Below are 21528 nucleotides of genomic sequence, written 5' to 3'. Positions count from 1 at the left end.
TGGTTTATTTTGACATTATTACTTGCTTCTTTAATAATAGATTCATACTAATTAGGATTTGAAACAAATTTTACATATCCAATAGGATTGTTTTGTCACATTTTTCAACCCTGCATATATCAAATGTTACCAGTCCAAACAACAATCACCACTGAGTTGATCACAGGCCAATGAATCTTGATTGTGGGTCTCGTTGAAGTCTAAGCGTGACATGCGGGGGATTGCCAATTTTTTGTAAGCGTGACACGTGAAAGTGAAATTATTGTGCCGTGAAAACGGGAAATGAAGTCTAGCGGGACACGGGAAATTACAAAAAAATGAGAATTGCTTACGTGCATAGTGTAAGCTGGATACGGGAATCTGACAAAACAGTAAGCGGAATCCGGGATCAGAACCCCCCCCCCCCCCCCCAATGAGACCCCCTTCATCGTGTAGGTTTTTTGACATTTGATACATATTACAATTAAAATTCCTCTGTAATTTTTGTGTTTCCAGTTCTTCTTTTCTCTGTAGCTGCAATTAATTCCGAGTTTCGTTTATACAACTGTATAAATTAAATCGACTTATAGTTATAAAAAGTGGTTCCAATTCTTCATGATAACTTTGAAATGTCTTCCCCACTGACATGTATGATCACACTCTTCAATTTTAAGAATATTTATGACGTGAGAAAAAATTGTTCACTTACCTATATATGAATATTTATAAAACTTCTGAGTGATATTAATCAATTTATTCACTAATTGCGACAAATTATGTATACATATATATTTGATCATACATTGTATTTTTCGTTTCATGCCATTTGATTATAAAACCTGATGTGGGTATGCGTAGCCTACAAACGGCATTTTGACTATTCTTACCGTATGCGGGTACGAGCAGACACTGTCTTCATAAAAAAGTAAGACTAACATGTCTGTGCATTGGGGACTATTTAGGGGTATTTTGAGGGGCATAAAAAAGGGAGTCATCTAAAATCTGTTCAAAAAATATCAATCGTATAATTGTTGGAAAAAAAATTAGAGTTATCCTCCTTTGTTCATAATTGTAGTTGATTCAATTTTGAAAATTAACCAACTACAATTATGGACAAAGGGAGATAATTCCAATTCAAAAAATTAATTAAAAAAATTACATCAACTTCAACCAATGCTTTATACAATGCAATGTGCACTGCAAACATTAAAACAACCTTTACCCATCGGTGTTTAGAAGCATAATGTTCTTCAGTTTTGTCCCTTTATAACCTTATATGATATTTTGTTTGTGTTTTCTAACTTATTAAAGTTTGTCTCACCTAGTTTTAATGAAATGTATATATAATATGCTTATTACCACTTAACTGTCACTTTAAATTTACAGTTCTTGAGTTATGTGCCTTTATTATGTTTTATGCTAGCAGGGGCATCATCTATGTTCCTATGGACACTTTCATTTATTTTTTTTAATTCTTTCTGATCCCTCTAGTAGTAAACATTGTCTGATTTGTGTCTCATAACTTTTGTACTGTAGAATCCAAACTCAGTGTTCCTTCTAGGGAAGCAATTCCATTCATACAAATACCAACTCGTACTAGGTCAACTTGTGCCACTAAAAGTCAACTGGTACCAACATTAACTACCAACTAGAACAACTGCAATATTTGCGAACTTGTACCACTGCAGACTCACCATTAAAAATATACATTGATATGGGTCATTTTTAACCGGATTTTTGTGACAAAAATGTCGGTTATTGATTTGGGGATGTACCGTGGGCGGGCGGGCGGGCGGTCGGTCGGTCGGGCGGGCGGGCGGCAATCAAATGTTGTCCGTGCATTAACTCATGAACCGTTCAACCAAAGCTTTTAAAATTTTAATATGTTGTTACTGACAACTAAATGAAGGTCAAGTTCAATAATGGCCGTTCAGGAGTTATGGTTCTTGAAAGATTGAAAAATGAAGTTTCCAGTCATGTCCGTGCATTTACGCATGAACTGTTCTACCAAAGCTTCCCAAATTTTAATATGTTGTTACTGATGACAAAATGGAGGTCAAGTTCAATTATGACGATTTTGACCGTTCAGGAGTTATGGTTCTTGAAAGATTGAAAAATGGTGTTTCCAGTCGTGTCCGTGCATTTTCTCCTAAACCATTTTATATGTTGTTACTGATGACAAAATAGAGGTCAAGTTCAATAATGACGATTTTGACTATTACCATTCAGGAGTTATAGTTCTTGAAAGATCGTAAAATGGTGTTTCCATTCACGTTGTTGCATTAACTAATGAACCATTCAATCTAAGCTTTTCAAATTTTAATATGTTGATACTGACTACAAAATGGAGGTCAAATTTGATATTGACGATTTTCCTTTTCAGCATTCATCAGTTATGGTTCTTGTGATATTGCCAGGACACAAATAAATGTTAATAAATCTGGTTTGCTGTTGTTGTGACAGCCTCTTGTTTTTTATTTAAAGTGCTTTTGGTTGCTTAAATATCTCCGATCAATAATCAAACAGTATTTTGTGGAAATTATAACCTGTCCCGAACCGGGAGATGTTGGCTGCAATAGGAATTTATTTCTAAAAAAAGTCCATATCGCCTTTTCTTATAGTGACCGTTTTTAACCAGATTTTTGTGACAAAAGTGTCGGTTATTGGAGATGTACGGCGGGCGGGCGGCAATCAAATGTTGTCCGTGCATTAACTCAGGAACTGTTCAACCAAAGCTTTTACAATTTTAATATGTTGTTACTGACAACTAAATGAAGGTCAAGTTCAATAATGGCGATTTTGACTTTTACCGTTCAGGAGTTATGGTTCTTGAAAGATTGAAAAATGGAGTTTCCAGTCGTGTCCGTGCATTTACGCATGAACTGTTCTACCTAAGCTTCCCAAATTTTAATATGTTGTTACTGATGACAAAATGGAGGTCAAGTTCAATAACGGCGATTTTGACTTTTACCGTTCAGGAGTTATGGTTCTTGAAAGATTGAAAAATGGAGTTTCCAGTCGTGTTCGTGCATTTACGCATGAACTGTTCTACCTAAGCTTCCCAAATTTTAATATGTTGTTACTGATGACAAAATGGAGGTCAAGTTCAATAATGACGATTTTGACTTTTACCGTTCAGGAGTTATGATTCTTGATAGATTGAAAAATGGTGTTCCCAGTCGTGTCCGTGCATTTACGCATGAACTGTTTTACCAAAGCTTCCCAAATTTTAATATGTTGTTACTGATGACAAAATAGAGGTCAAGTTCAATAATGACGATTTTGACTTTTACCGTTCAGAGTAATGGTTCTTGAAAGATTGAAAAATGGAGTTTCCAGTCGTGTTCGTGCATTTACGCATGAACTGTTCTACCTAAGCTTCCCAAATTTTAATATGTTGTTACTGATGACAAAATAGAGGTCAAGTTCAATAATGACGATTTTGACTTTTACCGTTCAGGAGTTATGGTTCTTGAAAGATTGAAAAACGGAGTTTCCAGTCGTGTCCGTGCATTTACGCATGAACTGTTCTACCTAAGCTTCCCAAATTTTAATATGTTGTTGCTGATGACAAAATGGAGGTCAAGTTCAATAATGGCGATTTTGACTTTTACCGTTCAGGAGTTATGGTTCTTGAAAGATTGAAAAATGGAGTTTCCAGTCGTGTTCGTGCATTTACGCATGAACTGTTCTACCTAAGCTTCCCAAATTTTAATATGTTGTTACTGATGACAAAATGGAGGTCAAGTTCAATAATGACGATTTTGACTTTTACCGTTCAGGAGTTATGGTTCTTGATAGATTGAAAAATGGTGTTTCCAGTCGTGTCCGTGCATTTACGCAAGAACTGTTTTACCAAAGCTTCCCAAATTTTAATATGTTGTTACTGATGACAAAATAGAGGTCAAGTTCAATAATGACGATTTTGACTTTTACCGTTCAGGAGTTATGGTTCTTGAAAGATTGAAAAATGGAGTTTCCAGTCGTGTTCGTGCATTTACGCATGAACTGTTCTACCTAAGCTTCCAAAATTTTAATATGTTGTTACTGATGACAAAATGGAGGTCAAGTTCAATAATGACGATTTTGACTTTTACCGTTCAGGAGTTATGGTTCTTGAAAGATTGAAAAATGGAGTTTCTAGTCGTGTCCGTGCATTTACGCATGAACTGTTCTACCTAAGCTTCCCAAATTTTAATATGTTGTTACTGATGACAAAATGGAGGTCAAGTTCAATAATGGCGATTTTGACTTTTACCGTTCAGGAGTTATGGTTCTTGAAAGATTGAAAAATGGAGTTTCCAGTCGTGTTCGTGCATTTACGCATGAACTGTTCTACCTAAGCTTCCCAAATTTTAATATGTTGTTACTGATGACAAAATGGAGGTCAAGTTCAATAATGACGATTTTGACTTTTACCGTTCAGGAGTTATGGTTCTTGATAGATTGAAAAATGGTGCTTCCAGTCGTGTCCGTGCATTTACGCAAGAACTGTTTTACCAAAGCTTCCCAAATTTTAATATGTTGTTACTGATGACAAAATAGAGGTCAAGTTCAATAATGACGATTTTGACTTTTACCGTTCAGGAGTTATGGTTCTTGAAAGATTGAAAAATGGAGTTTCCAGTCGTGTTCGTGCATTTACGCATGAACTGTTCTACCTAAGCTTCCCAAATTTTAATATGTTGTTACTGATGACAAAATGGAGGTCAAGTTCAATAATGACGATTTTGACTTTTACCGTTCAGGAGTTATGGTTCTTGATAGATTGAAAAATGGTGTTTTCAGTCGTGTCCGTGCATTTACGCATGAACTGTTTTACCAAAGCTTCCCAAATTTTAATATGTTGTTACTGATGGCAAATTAGAGGTCAAGTTCCATTATGTTGATTTTGACTTTTACCGTTTAGGAGTTATTGTTCTTGAAAGATTGTGAAATGGCGTTTCCATTCACGTTGTTGCATTTACTCATGAACCATTCAATCTAATATTATAAGCTTTTCAAATTTTAAGATGTTGATACTGATGACAAAATGGAGGTCAAATTTGATATTGACGATTTTCACTTTCACCATTCATCAGTAATGGTTCTTGTGATATTGCCAGGACACAAATAAATATTAATAAATCCGGTTTGCTGTCGTTGTGACAGCCTCTTGTTTATTGTAAATTCATGACGTTTTGTTTTTGGCATTCGTCTATCGTGATTCGAAGAAAAAAGAGGAAGGAGGCCGCTAATAGCTTAACTTACGAGTTCGATCATAATCTATTCTATTATTGCATAAGTTTTACCTCTAGCGATCGCTCTGTCTTATTGTAAAAAGTGCCACTCTAAATTTGTAAGCATTTGCCTCAGATTGATACACTTTGCATCGAATCGTGAATATGCATGACATATTTGCCACTGGACACAAAGGAGCAATAAATTAATCAGCTTCATTTAGTGATGTATAATCATTTGTCCTCAGTTGATTATCATCTCAAACAGTTTTCCAATTTTTATATATTTCTTTTGTATTTACATTTGAATTTTTAAGCGTAAATCTTAGCATTTCTTCCATCATTTTTCTCTTTGCATTTAATCTTTTTGTATTTAACATTAAAAAAAACGTTGTCGTAGACAGTAGTACACATCAGGTAAGGGGGTAAGAATAGAAAAAAATCTTCATTGAGTGGCAATAACTCTTATATTGAAGTGTACAATGACTGCTGTCTCTTCTAGGTGACAACATTTGCTGTTTCAAGTTTATTTATATCTCAGACTGGTATAATAGCCAAAAAAAATGAAAAAAAATGTTGACAACAATTTATAAACTTATTTTGGGCGTTTCAATTTTTTTTATATTGTTTTGCTGATCGGTTTTGTTATATTTTTTTTCATCTACTATAATTGTCCATGCGACTTATTTGAAAAGTTTTAGATGACCTTACTTGTTGTTTCAATCATTCAACTCGTGCGTAGATCGTCTTTTCCTCTAATGTTTTTAAGGTATAAAGAGCGTGAAATTCTCACTACACCAGGCATCTGATATATTCCTATTATATTTCGATCAGACAAAGCTGCGTATTTATATATCCGATAAGCAAAACGAACGCACCCATTTAGCAAGGGTATACTGTGGGACGGGAGCGGTCAAGAGATGTCAATATTTCTACACCCAAGTGAATCGTTTGGTTTTGAATAAAAGGAGATAAAGGTATACATTAATGCGACAGAAACCAAAAGAAACAGATAAATCAAAATATTAAGAGTCAACATTCAGTCTTATTTTTTTATAGAAAGACGTGTATACAGAATAATAAGCTCAAAACCGACCCATGACTAAATAATAGTTATACGGAGTTAATTCAATAACATTTACCGTCAAATATTATATATCCGAAAAGGCACACTTGATTTAATATTATTTACCGTCAAAGATTTCCCAACAATCACAAGTGTTTGGTTAAAAAATTTCACCTGCCCTATTTTAATTTTGTTCGGTGAAAATTTAAGAAGTTGTAATATAAACCAGTAAAAGAAAAAGACTTCACTGTATAATATAACGGTAAAATAATGAATGATGACCAGCGGCAAATAAAATTAATACTCAGGACGATAACATGTAAATATAATAAGAGTAATAACCCCGTTTTTTACTAGACTGACACGCTGATATAAAAAAGAAGATATTATTGGTATGATTGCCAACATCTCAATTGCCCACAAGAGACCAAAATGACACATACATTAACAACTATAGGTCACCGTACGGCATTTAACAATGAGCAATTAAAGCCCATACCGCATAGTCGGTTATAAAAGACTCCGATATGACAATGCAAAATAATTCAAACGAGAAAACTCACAGCCTTATTTATATAAAAAAAATGAACGAAAAACAAATATGTAACACATAAACAAACAGCAACCACTGAATTACAGGCTCCTGACTTGGGACAGGCACATACATAAATAATGTGGCGGGGTTAAACATGTTAGCGGGATGAGTCGGTTTTTGTATTGTGTAAGTTCACAAGATATTAGTTCGCAGGAAGAAAAGTCAACCGACCCGGACACATTTCCAACTCTGAGCCTGCCAGTCTGTGCTCTTACTCTATGATGCCACTTGTTTAGCGTTGAAATAGAATACAAATTTAATTAACGTCTTTGTTTGACCCGTTCGAGATTCGAACAAATGACCTCCCGCTCTTGTGACGAACACCCCTCCACGAGATCAACCAGGAGAGCGGTAGTGATCGGTAGTACAGAATATCATACCAAAATACAATACACAATATACAGTTTCACAGAATTTTCACAGTTACTAAAGCGAGCTAAAGGTATCTAACCTAATTTCGGTGAGTGAAATGATATTGTAAACTTCACGTAAACATCGATAATCGACTTCTGGGTAGATTTTATGGATCAACGCTCTCGGCAAATTAGAACGTCATGCCCCTATTATTTCAGTGGTCTGAATGTCACCAGCTGTTGCAAGTCTAAATTTCTGTCCTTATTTAATATACCCTCATCTTCCAGTGGTATTTCAAAGTTTCACGTCCAACCACACTGTCGACCTCCTATTGCACGACCTACCTATCGTATTTAAAATTTATGTGTTATAGTCATGAACATGCATGAAATATTTGCTACTGGACTTAAAGCAAACAACAATCAATTACAATCAACTTAATTGATTTCTCTGTACTAGTACTTAGCACACAAAGACAAGATCTTGTAAAATGCTATAATGTACAATTTCCATTTAAATTTTTATGGGTTTTTAGGGGGGGTCTCTTCAATTTATGACATAACTGACTGCTTATTAAAAAGTTTTAAATATTTTTTTACTATGGTTCTTATCTACTGTTTTAATACGATTTATTTGTGAGGCAAGGATAAACTAAGAAAGATAGTTTTTTTCAAGTGATTTTGCTTCGTTTAGACATCAAAAGGGAATAACGGACGACTGCAAGAGTTTGTTTACATATAATACATTGAACTTGCGAATATATCTCACCTAACACGTTTTGATCGGGCCAGTGAAACCTAGTTTAGTAAGGTTTTATTCATTGAAGTTTGCATGCATAGTTTTTATTATAAAAAAAAAAGCAAGATCTATTAATTAATTGGACTGAATAGACAAAACTAATTATTTTGCATTCGCATGTAACGTAATGTAGGAAAATTACAGAATCAGAAATAAAATGAACATTTACCGGATGAATATTGTTGGAAGAGTTTATTTACTGTTTTCTAAGGTCTGATCTTTACAAATCTATTTCATGATTACTGACAGATCAAAATTATCAAGTATATATAGCAAGAAGTTGTTGGCCAGAATATTCACTATTGGTCATGCAGTTATAAAGAGGCCTCTATAGGTTTTTAATTGCCTCATTTATTAAATAAGAAATCGTTATTTTGAAATGTTGGCTAAAAAAATATAAATTTACCCCCTAATTTGGTAAAACTATCATTTGGTGTTATTTTAATGGCAGTGGCTATTTGACCGTCACCGGCAAAATAGCAAATTTGCTATTTGACCGGCACCGGCTAAATAGCAAATTTGCTATTTAGCCGGCACTAAATAAAACTGTTCATTGATGTGATTAGTAGAGAATAAAAAAGCTTAATAATAATTTAAAATCATTTTATCACAATATCAAGCATTAAAGATACAGTACAATAAAAAATAACAGATTTCATAAATAAATAATTTATAACTTTATAATATTAATTAAAAGCATGAAAACACATTTGTAAATACATTATTAAATATATTTTTTCTAAAATATTTATAACAAAATGTTGATTTTCAAATTTAAATCTGTGTAAAATCTATCATGGTTTAAATATTCTGCCAGTGATAAAAATAGTGTTATACAAAACTACATCATAAAACAGATATGACAGACAATATTAATAGTTGTTTGCTATGAATTTCAAATGGACACATGATTTAACATTTGCAATTGTTACAAAACCAATTCTTTGCCTTTAGAAGTTGTTTAGTCTAGCACAAGATAAATGTTGCCACTCAAAACAGGAACTACACATTACACTGGCTTCCTTTGAATCTACATCTTGTGTGCATATGTTGCATATGTAGATAGGGTAAGTCCTATGGCGAGGGGTCTTGGGGCCCCTCAAGGCCCCTGGAAGCTCTGGTGTTAATAGTGAAAAATTTTGCATTCTCGCAATTTTCTGGAACTTAACATAACCTCATAAAAATCATATAATAATTTGAAAAAAAAAAATAATTAGAGAAAAACACTCTCACAATCAGTTTGAAAAGTTTCAAGAAGAAATATTCAATTGCACAGTATTGTGCAATAGATTTGTAAGATCCGTTTGACCACATTAATTTTGTGACAAAAACCCATATTATGTAAAAAATTTGATCACAACCCAAATTCAGACAGTATCAAGCTTGAGAATTGTGACCAAATTTGCCCCAAATGTTCAGGGTTCGACCACTGGTGTCGTATATAGCTGCGCCCTGCGGAGCACCTGGTTCACCTTTTCATTTAAGAATTGAATGCTCTTTTTTGTAAATTTATTGGGGTGTAAAAGCGTTGACCGAAGTACATTTTGTATGAAGTGCGCACGGTCAACGCTTTTACAACCCTATAAAGTTACAAAAAAAGCATTCAATACTTATAATTACATTTTTACCTATAGGATCATGAAAACACGCCTTTTATCAAGTTTTTATTTTATTTACCTGTGCACTTTATTGTGGGACCTCGTGTCATCATGAATGAGAAGTTTTATTGAGTGATACAACTGCTTAAGGAATAACACATGATGTGCAGTTTGCCAATCAGAATAACGTATTGGAATGAAACATACATCTAATGTAATTATTCTCAAATATAATTCTAAAAATCAAGGAACATATATCCTTCTTATACTGAAAAAAATGTGGCTGATGAGATTTTTTTTTTTTCACGGTTTTTGTTTAAAAGACCAAGCCAGATAATCGCTTGATTATAATTGTATTTCTCAAGTCTTCTCATGGTACTGAAAGACCATTCTGAAATTGCATCGGCAACACAATCACAATGCTGGTTCCGTAAATGAATAGAGTATACTAGTTTCCGAAATGTATTATAGCTACAAAGTGGCTATTATCATATCTGTATTTTAATTTTTAATTTATCTTATTACTTCACTTCTATTCATATAAGATTCACCATATTTTTATTTTTGTAAAATTTTCGATTTGTACATAGTTTTTTTAAATTATTTTTAGATAAGAAGTTTAAGTGTGTATATGATCAACAGGAACAAAAGTTTTTAAATAGAAAATTTTGATATTCAATTATTATTCTTAAATTTTAATTCCAGTTGGATATAATTTAATCAGTGCCGGTCAAATAGCAAATTTGCTATTTTGCCGGTGCCGGTCAAATAGCCACTGCCTATTTTAATGCTAAACAAATTATGATAAATAAATAATTATATGATGAAATGCCATTAGATCGGTCCGTTTTCATTGCAATTTGGTAACTGTTAATTGTATATATCAGTCTGAATACTGTTTAACTATCATCTAAGTTGAACATATTTAGACACATCCAATTCAGGGGAATTGGGTTTCTGCACGTGCTTTTTATGTACTTTTCTTATATTTTTGACGGTTTGTAAGTCAGTAAAAGTTCCATGCTTCAGTTAATATTGACATTAAAAGACCTCCTCACAAAAATGGCTGTTCAAATCCCCTCTCCCTTTGGGCTCGGGGATCTGAACACCCCTTTTTGTTCGGAGGTCTTTTAATATCAATATTAACTTATCATTGAACTTTTACTATTACTTATTGCACTTTTTACAAGTATTACATTGGTGTAATTAATCTATATTTTGGTAACAGCTGATAGACATGACAAAAAAGTACCCCCAATTTTTTTCACTAAATGTCTTGAAATTTCTTTTATCTTCACTGTCATGCAAGAAATGTGCTGTGTTCAATGTTTAGTTTACTTTGCAATTTTGAAATCATTACCGATTAGTTCAATATTCACAGGGAGAACAATTTAACTGATTTAAGTATCGATAACAGGATGGACATGAACTTCATGTAGGCTATTGAATTTAGTTTGTAGAAAAAATGATACATATTATAATATAGAAGCTACGATTTTTCGTTAGAGTTATTATTAACGTTCTAAGAAAGTCCCTAAAATGCCGATATCAAGGCGATCAGAAAAAAGCAAAAACATTAATTTGAAATGTGTTACTCTGACACTGTACGTACACAAATTACGCAAAAATCTGAATTAAATATGTTTTAAATTTATCAAAATAGATCTAAATCGTCTTTATTATTAATGTCCTGACTCGTAAATCCTACAAACTTTCATTTAAACCCTTACTGCAATTTTCTTGAAAAATAATTTTTTTAGCATGGGTGTACTGAAAATTCGACATTTTTTTCAAATGACCCATATATGCATTGCTTTTGAAAACGTTGATGAAATATTAATTAATTTGCCTTAAATAATAATCAATTCATAAAATAAACATAAATGTACAATATTTGAATGTTTAATGTTTGTTCTTTCAAATCTTAAAAAAAAAAATAAGGCAACACTTCCACAGTTTTCAAATTACGTTTTCCTTGATTTTTGGTTAACTGCTCACTTGCAGTGCTTTGATTTAATTTTATTATTGTCGAGCCTGCAACTTTTGTTGCAGAAAGCTCGACATAGGGATAGTTATCCGGCGGCCGCTACGGCGGCGGCGGCTACGGCGGCGGCGGTGTTAGCTAACTTCTTAAAAGCTTTATATTTTAGAAGGTGGAAGACCTGGATGCTTCATACTTTGTATATGGATGCCTCATGTTACGAAGTTTCCGTCAGTCACATGTCCAATGTCCTTGGCCTCATTTTCATGGTTCAGTGACCACTTGAAAAAAAAGTTCAATTTTTTTGTAATGTTGAATTCTCTTTTATTATAAGTAATAGGATAACTATATTTCATATGTGCGTACCTTGCAAGGTCCTCATGTCTGTCAGACAGTTTTCACTTGACCTCGACCTCATTTCATGGATCAGTGAACAAGGTTAAGTTTTGGTGGTCAAGTCCATATCTCAGATACTATAAGCAATAGGGCTAGTATATTCGGTGTATGGAAGGACTGTAAGGTGTACATGTCCAACTGGCAGGTGTCATCTAACCTTGACCTCATTTTCATGGTTCAGTGGTTATAGTTAAATTTTTGTGTTTTGGTCTGTTTTTCTCATACTATATGCAATAGGTCTACTATATTTGTTGTATGGAATGATTGTAAGGTGTACATGTCTAGCGGGCAGATGTCATGTGACCTTGACCTCATTTTCATGGTTCAGTGGTCAATGTTAAATTTTTGAGTTTTGGTCTTTTTATCTAATACTATATGCTATAGGTCAACTATATTTGGTGTATGGAAATATTTTATGATCTTTATGTCAGTCGCGCAGGTTTGATTTGACCGTGACCTCATTTTCACGGTTCATTGCACAGTGTTAAGTTTTTGGGTTTTGGTCTATTTTTCTAAAACTAAGTAATAGGTCAACTATATATGTTGTATAGAAGCATTGTTAGCTGTACATGTCTGCCTGGCATGGTTCATCTGACCTTGACCTCATTTTCAAGGTTCATTGGTCTTTGTTTAGTTATCTTGGTTAATGTTAAGTTTATGTGACAGTTGTTATAAAGCTTAACTTTATACTTAGGACTATCAACATAATATCAATGGTTAGTATAGAAGGCGAGACATTTCAGCGTGTGCACTCTTGTTCTCTTTAGCATTATTTAAAGAAAGAAGTTAATGTCTGTTTATGTTGCTTACATAAGGTAAAAATTGTATTTGAAGTAGTATGCATTTTTGGCTGAATTTTGAATATAAAAGAGGTACTAATAATTAATATTGTATTTTTTTTTTATTTCAGAGATTAATAGCTATACAGATAACCCTGTTTACAAAATATTTAGTGAAAGTGTTCAATTTCACAGAGATGACAATTTATATTTGAATGAAAGGTAAACAATACACAGAGTATAAATATACTGTTGATTGCTTTGTATGTTCAACCACTCACAAAGGGCTTAGCTGATGTATGGCACTATAAACATGCCTACAGACTGTTTTTTATCCCACCCCCACCCCAACCCCATATTGAAGGGTGCAATAAGTATTACTTTTGTCTATTTGTCTGTACATCCAACAATTGGTTTCCTCAGCCCAATGTTATAAAACTTATACACAATGCTTATTATGTGAATATTAATCCTGGCTTAACCAAGTTCTGTATCTTGGTTTTTGTTTATATGTGAGGCAATGCAAAATACACTGATTACTATTATAGCTAGCATAGGACAAGCCAGCATTTGTTACTTGTATGCCGTTAACAAACCCACCCATGAAATGTCACTATGTGCAACAATTATGCAATGCAAATCTAAGGTATTAATTAGTTACATTTCTTTCTGTCTAAATCATGTTAATGGGGTTTCACTCACATCCATTCTGATATCTATTCATATTTATATACTCGGACACAAAGGTAGTCGACAAAACTTTTATCTGTCAATACATAAAATTGAGAAAGGATATGGGGAATGTGTCAAAGCGACAACAACCCAACCAAAGAGCAGACAACAGACGAAGGCCACCAATGAGTCTTCAATGTAGAGAGAAACTCCTGCACCAGGAGGCGTCCTTCAGCTGGCCCCTTAAAAAATATGTATACTAGTTCAGTGATAATGGACGTCATACTAAACTCCGAAATATACACAAGAAACTAAAATTAAAAATCACAAGACTAACAAAGGCCAAAGGCTCCTGACTTGGGACAGGCGCAAAATTGCGGCGGGGTTAAACATGTTTATGAGATTTCAACCTATGTCTTAACAAACAATTTTCATATGACAAAACTTTTGATGCAGGAGTTTATTATTTTTCAATGGATCACCTAAACTATAGTAGGATATTCTTGTACTCTGTCAAATAAGAGCAACTAAATAAATGGTAGAATCACACTTACAATCAGTACAATTTATGAGGAAAATGAACTGTTGTATGTTTTCTATACGAATATGTTTTATTTTTGTGGATATTTTATTTCATAGTTTTTGCCAATGTCTTCATAAATTAAAAATATAAAAAAAATTCACTTCTTTGAACACTTGAATTTGTGGTTCACATGTACCAGGCCTAGGACTACCCATTAAATCCACAAAATATTGATATTCAACGAATAATATTGAATCAACAGTATGGAGATCTTTAATCAGAGATTTAACTTCTCTTGAAGAAGCTAAGTAAAGATATATATGGTGTAAATGTTTGTAAGGCACACACTTAACAGTGATACAAGTATTCACATTAACTAAACTTGGTCTTTTGGACTGGGTTGTTCATCTCTTGGGTTAAAAATTACCCTTGATTAAGTATAACTGATGGTTTAATCTTTAAACAAAGGGTTATATAACCAAGGTTAAAATTGTGTTGTTCATTTTTTTAACCCTTAGTTACATAACACATATTTATGGGCCAAGTGAGCTTTTCTCATCACTTGGCCTCTGTCGTCCTTCGTCAGTCGTCCGTCGTTCACTTTTACAAAAATTTCTTCTCCCCTGAAACTACTGGGCCAAATTTAACCAAACTTTGCTACAATCATCATGGGGTATCTAGTTTAAAAGGTGTGTCTGGTGAGCTGGCCAACCTACCAAAATGGCTGCAATGGGTAAAAATATAACATAGGGGTAAAATGTAAATTTTGGGTTATATCTCTAAAACCAAAGCATTTAGAGCAAATCTGACAGGGTAAAATTGTTTTATCAGATCAAGATCTATCTGCCCTGAAATTTCAGATGAGGTGACAGTCTGTTGATGGTTTGCTGACCCCAGCGTTGGAAATTTTGGTGTTTTTATACATTGGTATCACATCGTCAGCGTCGTCCGAAGACTGATGGTTTCCGGATGATAGATTTAGTATTAGTAAATAGAAATCAATAAAATTTATCACAATGTTTATAACCACAAAAGGAAGCTTGGGATTGATTTTGGGGGTTATGGTCCCTTAGGTTTAGGAATAAGGGGCCCAAAGGAGCCTAAAACAAGCATTTATCTAGTGTCAGTACAAAAAGGTGTGTATAAGTATTTCAATTGTTCTGAAATTGTACCACAATGTTTAATACCATAAGTAGAAGGTTGAGACATTTTGTGGGTCACTCATGGGGCAAACAGTCTAGAAATAAAGGACCAAAAAGGGACCAAAAACAAGCATTTTTGTAGTTTCAAGACACTAAATTGGAGTTATCTGTCTTTGTCCAGAACGGTTGTTGAATCACCTAAAACCAATGCTTTATGAAATCTTTGAAAATTAGAGTTATCTTTCTTTGTCCAGAATAGTAGTTGAATTAACTTAAATCAATGCTATATACAATATACAATGCAATATTCACTTTACTACCAACTAATAAATTAAAGCAGTCTTTTCCATTCAGTAATTACAAGCACTTTGGTTACCATTGAAGAATTTTTTAGTTTCTGTTCTCTTAACTTAAGTTTGTCTCAACTAAATTTAATGAAATGTGTATATAATGCTTATTACCTCTAAATTCAGTTTAAGTTCAATTTTTAGCAGCTTCTCTTTTACAGTTTTTGAGTTATGTCCTTTTATAACGTTATATGCTAGCAGGGGCATCATCTGTGTCCCTTTGTACACATTCCCCATTAAATTTACTGGGTTACTATTAATTAATATTAATTTTAACCATGACTGTATGGCATCTTATATTTTAATATTTTATGATGTATTTAAATGAGTAGTAATTGTTGCAATCTCCATTAGAAATTTGAATTGAGATCATTGTTGGAATAGGGGAAAGGGGGAGGTGAGAGAAAAAAAAGGGGGGTGTTTAATTTTTCTCAATTCAGATTTCAGAAATTAAATCTGAATTTCTTCAAATAATTTTTTTTTTAAGAGGATTAATATTCAACGGCATAGTGAATTGCTCAAAAGCAAAAAAAAATAATTTTAAGTTCATTAGACCACCTTCATTCTGTGTCGGAAACCTATGCTGTGTCAACTATTTAATCACAATCCAAATTCAGAGCTGTATCCAGCTTGAATGTTGTGTCCATACTAGCCCCAACTGTTCAGGGTTCGACCTCTGCGGTCGTATAAAGCTGCTCCCTGTGGAGCACTTGGTTGGTTATTATCTTGAATATAATTAGCTCGGCCAAGTGAGCTTTTCTCATCACTTGGGGTCTGTTGTCTGTAAACTTTTACAAAAATCTTCTCCTCTAAAACTAATGGGCCAAATTTAACCAAACTTGGCAACAATCATCATTGGTATGTCTAGTTTGAAAAATGTGTTCGATGACCACGCCAACTAACCAAGATGGCTGCCATGGCTAAAAACAGAACATAGGGGGGAAATGTAGGTGTTGGCTTATATCTCTGAAAACAAAGCATTTAGAGCAAATCTGACAAGGGTAAAATTGTCTATCAGGTCAACATCTATTTGCCCTGAAATTTTCAGATGAGTCTGACAACCCGATGTTGGGTTGCTGCCCCTAAACTGATAATTTTAAGGAAATTTTGCCATTTTTGGTTAATATTATTTATGTATATTGCCCTTTTTTAACAATTTTTCATAAATGTTTGTAACTTTTATCTTTTATCTTCTGCTCTGAAACTACAAAGACAAATTTAACCAAATTTGGCCATAATCATCATTAGGGTATCTAGTTTAAAAAATGTGTCTGATGACCCTACCCGTGAACCAAGATGGCCAACATGGCTAAAAATAGTACATGGGTAAAATACAGTGTTTGGCTCATATCTCTGAAACTAAATCTTTTAGAGCAAAAATGACAGGATGAAATTGTTCATTAGTTCAAAATCTATCTGCCCTGTAATTTTCAGCCAATCAGGCAACCTGTTGTTGGAATGCTGCCCCTGAATTGATAATTTTAAGAAAATTTTGCAGCTTTTGCTTATTATTTTCAATATTATTATAGATAAAGATAAACTGTGAACTGCAATAATGTTCAGCAAATTAAGACCTACAACATAATCAAAATGGTCAATTGACCCCTTAAGGAGTTATAGCCCTTTATAGTAAATTTTTAACAATTTTCATAAATTTTGTAAATTTTTGTAAATTATTACAAAATATTTTCCACTGAAACTACTGGGCCAAGTTTATTAAAGATAGAGATAATTGTAGGCAGCAAGAATGTTCAGTATAGTAAGTACATACACATGTCCATCACCAAAACACAATTTTGTCATGAATCTATCTGTGTCCTTTGTTTAATATGCACATAGACCAAGGTGAGCCTCTAGTTATAGATAAAGATAAACTGTAAACAGCAATAATGTTCAGCAAAGTAAGATCTACAAAAAAGACAATATGACCAAACTGGTCAGTTGACCCTTAAGGAGTTATTGCCCTTTATAGTCAATTATTAACATTTTTTTGTAAATTTTTGTAATCTTTTTAAAAAATCATCTCCTCTGAAACTACTGGGCCAAATTTTTCCAAACTTAGCAATAATCATCATTGGGATATCTAGTTTAAAAGTTGTGTCTGGTGACCTGGCCAACCAACCAAGATGGCTGCCATGGCTAAAAATAGAACATAGGGGTAAAATGTAGATTTTGGCTTATATTGCAGAAACAAAAGCATTTAGAGCATATCTGATGCAGATTAAATTTTTCATTAGGTCAAGATCTAATTTTCAGACCAATCAGGCAACCAGTTGTTGGGTTGCTACCCCTGAAATTGTAATTTTAAGAAAATCCGGCAGCTTTTGGTTATCTTGAATATTATTATAGATAGAGATAAACTGTTAACAGCAATAATGTACAGCAAAGTAAGACCTACAAATAAGTCAACATGACCAAAATGGTCAATTGACCCCTTAAGGAGTAATTGCCCTTTATAGTCAATTCTGAACAATTTTCATAAATTTTGTAAATTTTTGTAAACACAATAACACAAAAACACAAAAAAATATTGTTTAAAGTCATAAGAAACCTCAAGTTAAAAAAAGTAATGCATATGTTTTTTTATAACTCAATGGATAGTTTTCATTATAAAACTTATGTACATATACTTTTTTCTGAAGAAAATTCTTTAATTTGTTAATATTTTGAAGAAAAGAAAAAAAAAAAAAAAAAAAAGTTTATTTATTTTCATTGCTTCATTCCCCCGACATATTTTCCGTATGCAAAGTGACCTCAGTGTGACCCATCTTGTAAAAATCTGGTGATCTCAATACGCATGGATGTCCTTAAAATAAACTATTATCTGATTGTACTTGTTAAACACGTGCTCAATATCCAGGCTTTTTTGTTGATTGTTGACAAACAGGCTTCAAAACACGAACTTTAATTATTTTTACAACAACACTGACCAATTGAAAATAAATTGACGATTATACAAAATTTTTGCAAAAAAAAGTGATAAAATCATGCACAGAAGACTAAGTTTATGATGTTTGTATGCATTGGTTCAAGAATTGGAAAAACATTATTTTTCACTGGTCACTCGTTTCATATGACTTAAAAATGCACATAGACCAAGGTGAGCAACACAGGCTCTTTAGAGCCTCTAGTTATTAAATTTATAGAATAGTACAACAACAAGTCCGATGTGACAAAACACTATGTTTGGTAAGTGAATATTTGAGATGAATGTTTGGGATTTTCATTATATTATGGAATTGATAGTTTTAATAAAAAGGGTTAATGGTAAGCTGTATTTGAAAGACATATTTACTGTATTTTACAGCCCAATTCAAAATAAAGAAGCCTTTTTCGCAAAGATGATCAATGAACAAAGTCATGCATACACCAGCTTTCGATTGATCTTGAGTGGAGAAAAAGAAAATAAAAAGATCCAGTGTTTAGTATGTATTAATAGATATCTTTGAAAATATTTTCCCATATTACAGAACAGAATTTTAGAAATCAATAAATGTATTATATATATAGATTATCAGGACATTCAACTGAAATTTCTCAAATATATAAGGCTGATTTAAGGGGGACAGGGGGGCGTAAACTTCCTTATATGAAGCTTCATAACTAATAAATGCATAATCGTTTTACAAGTATCACTCCTAATGTGGACTTACATTGCCTACTCCAATGCATTATTAAACAGAATTCAACATTAATGGGTTGAAAAATATATCTTCCCTTAAGGATTTTTACCCTTCACTGAAATGAAATATGGACAGTTGATAAAGATTTTGTGTTTCCTGCAAGAAATTCTGCATATTATTCATGTACCATATAAGTGCACTCTATATATTAATAAGTCTCTATTGAACTCTGCACATTTGTCATGTTCCTTATAAAAGGAGTTTGCACTGACAACACTGTTCTACAAAAGTAGCATGTTGTATATTCAGAGTTCAGGCCAAAGTCAAGGTACAAATGATAGCATGACTTTTGTATTTAATCTTTTTGGTCATTCCATCAATCTGCTGATCCTTTTCTGACCAATCTTTGCAAATTTTATAGAAAGTTCTTGACCTCATTTCATGTGCCTCATGATCATCCAAATTCTGCATCCATTATCATATATTCTTTAAAAGATACTTGTTTAAATTATGAAGACAAATGTCAAATCAACAAAATAAAAACCAGTTTGTAGACTGTAAGAAAATAATATTATGACCTATCAAACTAATCCAAGCTATTATATAAAATGGAAAATACTACACAAATTTAGATGGTGTTGAATAATATTGTTTTAATTTAATACATTTTAAAACCATCAAATTCAGATTATATCAGTATACTACAAGGAGATGCTTTAAAATGACAAAAAATGCAGATTTTAAAATTCATTAGATTCATTTTATACAAATGATACTATTGGTTTCGTAGATATGGCTTATAGATCCAAATTTGTTGATATTTGAAGGAGAGGCCAGTAGTGAAAAGAAGGAAGTCAAACTGAAGCCATTGTCTGTGATGAAAATCTTGTATAAATGTGATATATCTGATACATCTAGGTAATTTGTACAGTTATTAGACTCCATGAAAATATTGCAATGCAATACAATCACATTTTTTCTGTGATAGTCGATCAAGATGCACTTTTACTTTTTTTTAACAAATCTTTGGAATCAGAAATTGCTTAATATATGATTGTTTTGTATTCAAGTAAATATGATGTTATCAAACAATTTTGTATTAATATGCCTGGTAATAAGTCATGCATTCTTATAGAACCTCAATTATGACAAAAGATTTTTTTTGTAACTTTAGTTTAAAGTTTGCAATGAAATATTACTGTTTAGAAACTCATAATTAATGTTTTAAATTTCTGGGATCATAATTAGCATATTCTGCATATTCTAGTTAAGACTTAAACAAGCATTTATTTTGTGTTATAACAGTGACTTGACTGAGTGTTGATCTCCATCTATTGGAGGTTTTTTTTGGAATTCTGACCGAATTTGAAATTTGTTTTATTAAACTAACCTGATCAGCAAGTTTAACTTACTGCTGTAGAAAGTTCGAGGTGATAAAATAAAACATACTTTCAATCCTATAAAGCTTCCATTCCACTTCATTGATATAATGAAAAATCAGTCTTATATTTCTATTCACAATAGTGTGTCCCCCGCATAATGCATTGCGGGTTACATGGAATTACTGGGCATCTGTTTGTGTGTCTGTCCATCTGTTTGTCAGGTCATGTTAGCGCTCTCACAGGTACAATTCTTTTTTTTTTAATTTATATAAAACTTAAACTATAGGTTATTAATTTTAGCAATATCATTGACAAGTACTAGAATGGTGTACAATCACCTTTTTGGCTCACCGTTCTGAAGGAACTGTGAGCTTTAGCCATCACTTAGCGTCCGTCGTCGTTGTCCGTCTGGTTTAAACTATTTCAAACATCTTCTCCTCTGAAACTATTGAACCAATTCCAATCGAACTTAAGCTGAATGATCCTTAGGGTATTTAGAATAAAGTTTGTATTTTATTTTTCAAAAAAACATGGCTGCAAGGCTAAAAATAGAACATAAGGGGTAAAATACAGTTTTTGGCTTATAACTCAAAAACCAAAGCATTTAGAGCAAATCTGACATGGGATAAAAGTGTTCATTAGGTCAAGTTCTATCAGCCTTGAAATATTCAGATGAATGTAACAACCCATCTTAAACTACTGAACAAATTCCAACCAAGTTTAAGCTGAATGATCCTTAGCGTATCTAGAATAAAGTTTGTGTTTTATTTTCTGTTTCTTCAAAAAACATGGCCGCCTTTGCTAAAAATAAAACATAGGGGTAAAATGCACTTTTTATACAACTGGAAAAAATTCTTTGCGTAGTATAATGCTATCATGTCGTCTGCGTCATCTTCATCCGAGGACACATTTAGTTTACGGACAATCACAAAAGTTTAAGTGAATGAATCTCTAAAAAAAAATTACCAGATGGTTCAATACCACTAAAGGAAGGTTGGGATTGATTTTGGGGGTTATGGTCCCAATAGTTTAGGAATTAGTGACCAAAAAGGGGGCCCAAATAAGCATTTTTGT

General features: G+C 32.9%; 1 protein-coding gene across 5 annotated transcripts in view; it reads left to right on the top strand.

Moving 5' to 3' along the window:
- LOC139510162 (E3 ubiquitin-protein ligase E3D-like) overlaps positions 1-21528 on the top strand; it is a 102537-nt gene that overhangs the window by 60535 nt on the left and 20474 nt on the right. For all 5 annotated transcript variants that reach the window (XM_071296517.1, XM_071296516.1, XM_071296515.1 and 2 more), the window contains 3 exons: positions 12897-12987; positions 18757-18874; positions 19863-19990. In XM_071296517.1, coding sequence (XP_071152618.1) covers positions 12897-12987; positions 18757-18874; positions 19863-19990 — 337 coding nt within the window. The remainder of the gene's footprint in view (positions 1-12896; positions 12988-18756; positions 18875-19862; positions 19991-21528) is intronic.

The sequence above is a fragment of the Mytilus edulis genome, chromosome 2, assembly GCF_963676685.1.
Source record: "Mytilus edulis chromosome 2, xbMytEdul2.2, whole genome shotgun sequence".
NCBI classification, from domain to species: domain Eukaryota; kingdom Metazoa; phylum Mollusca; class Bivalvia; order Mytilida; family Mytilidae; genus Mytilus; species Mytilus edulis.
Note: the sequence above shows the minus strand (reverse complement) of the source record. Positions and strands in the feature narration are given on the sequence as shown.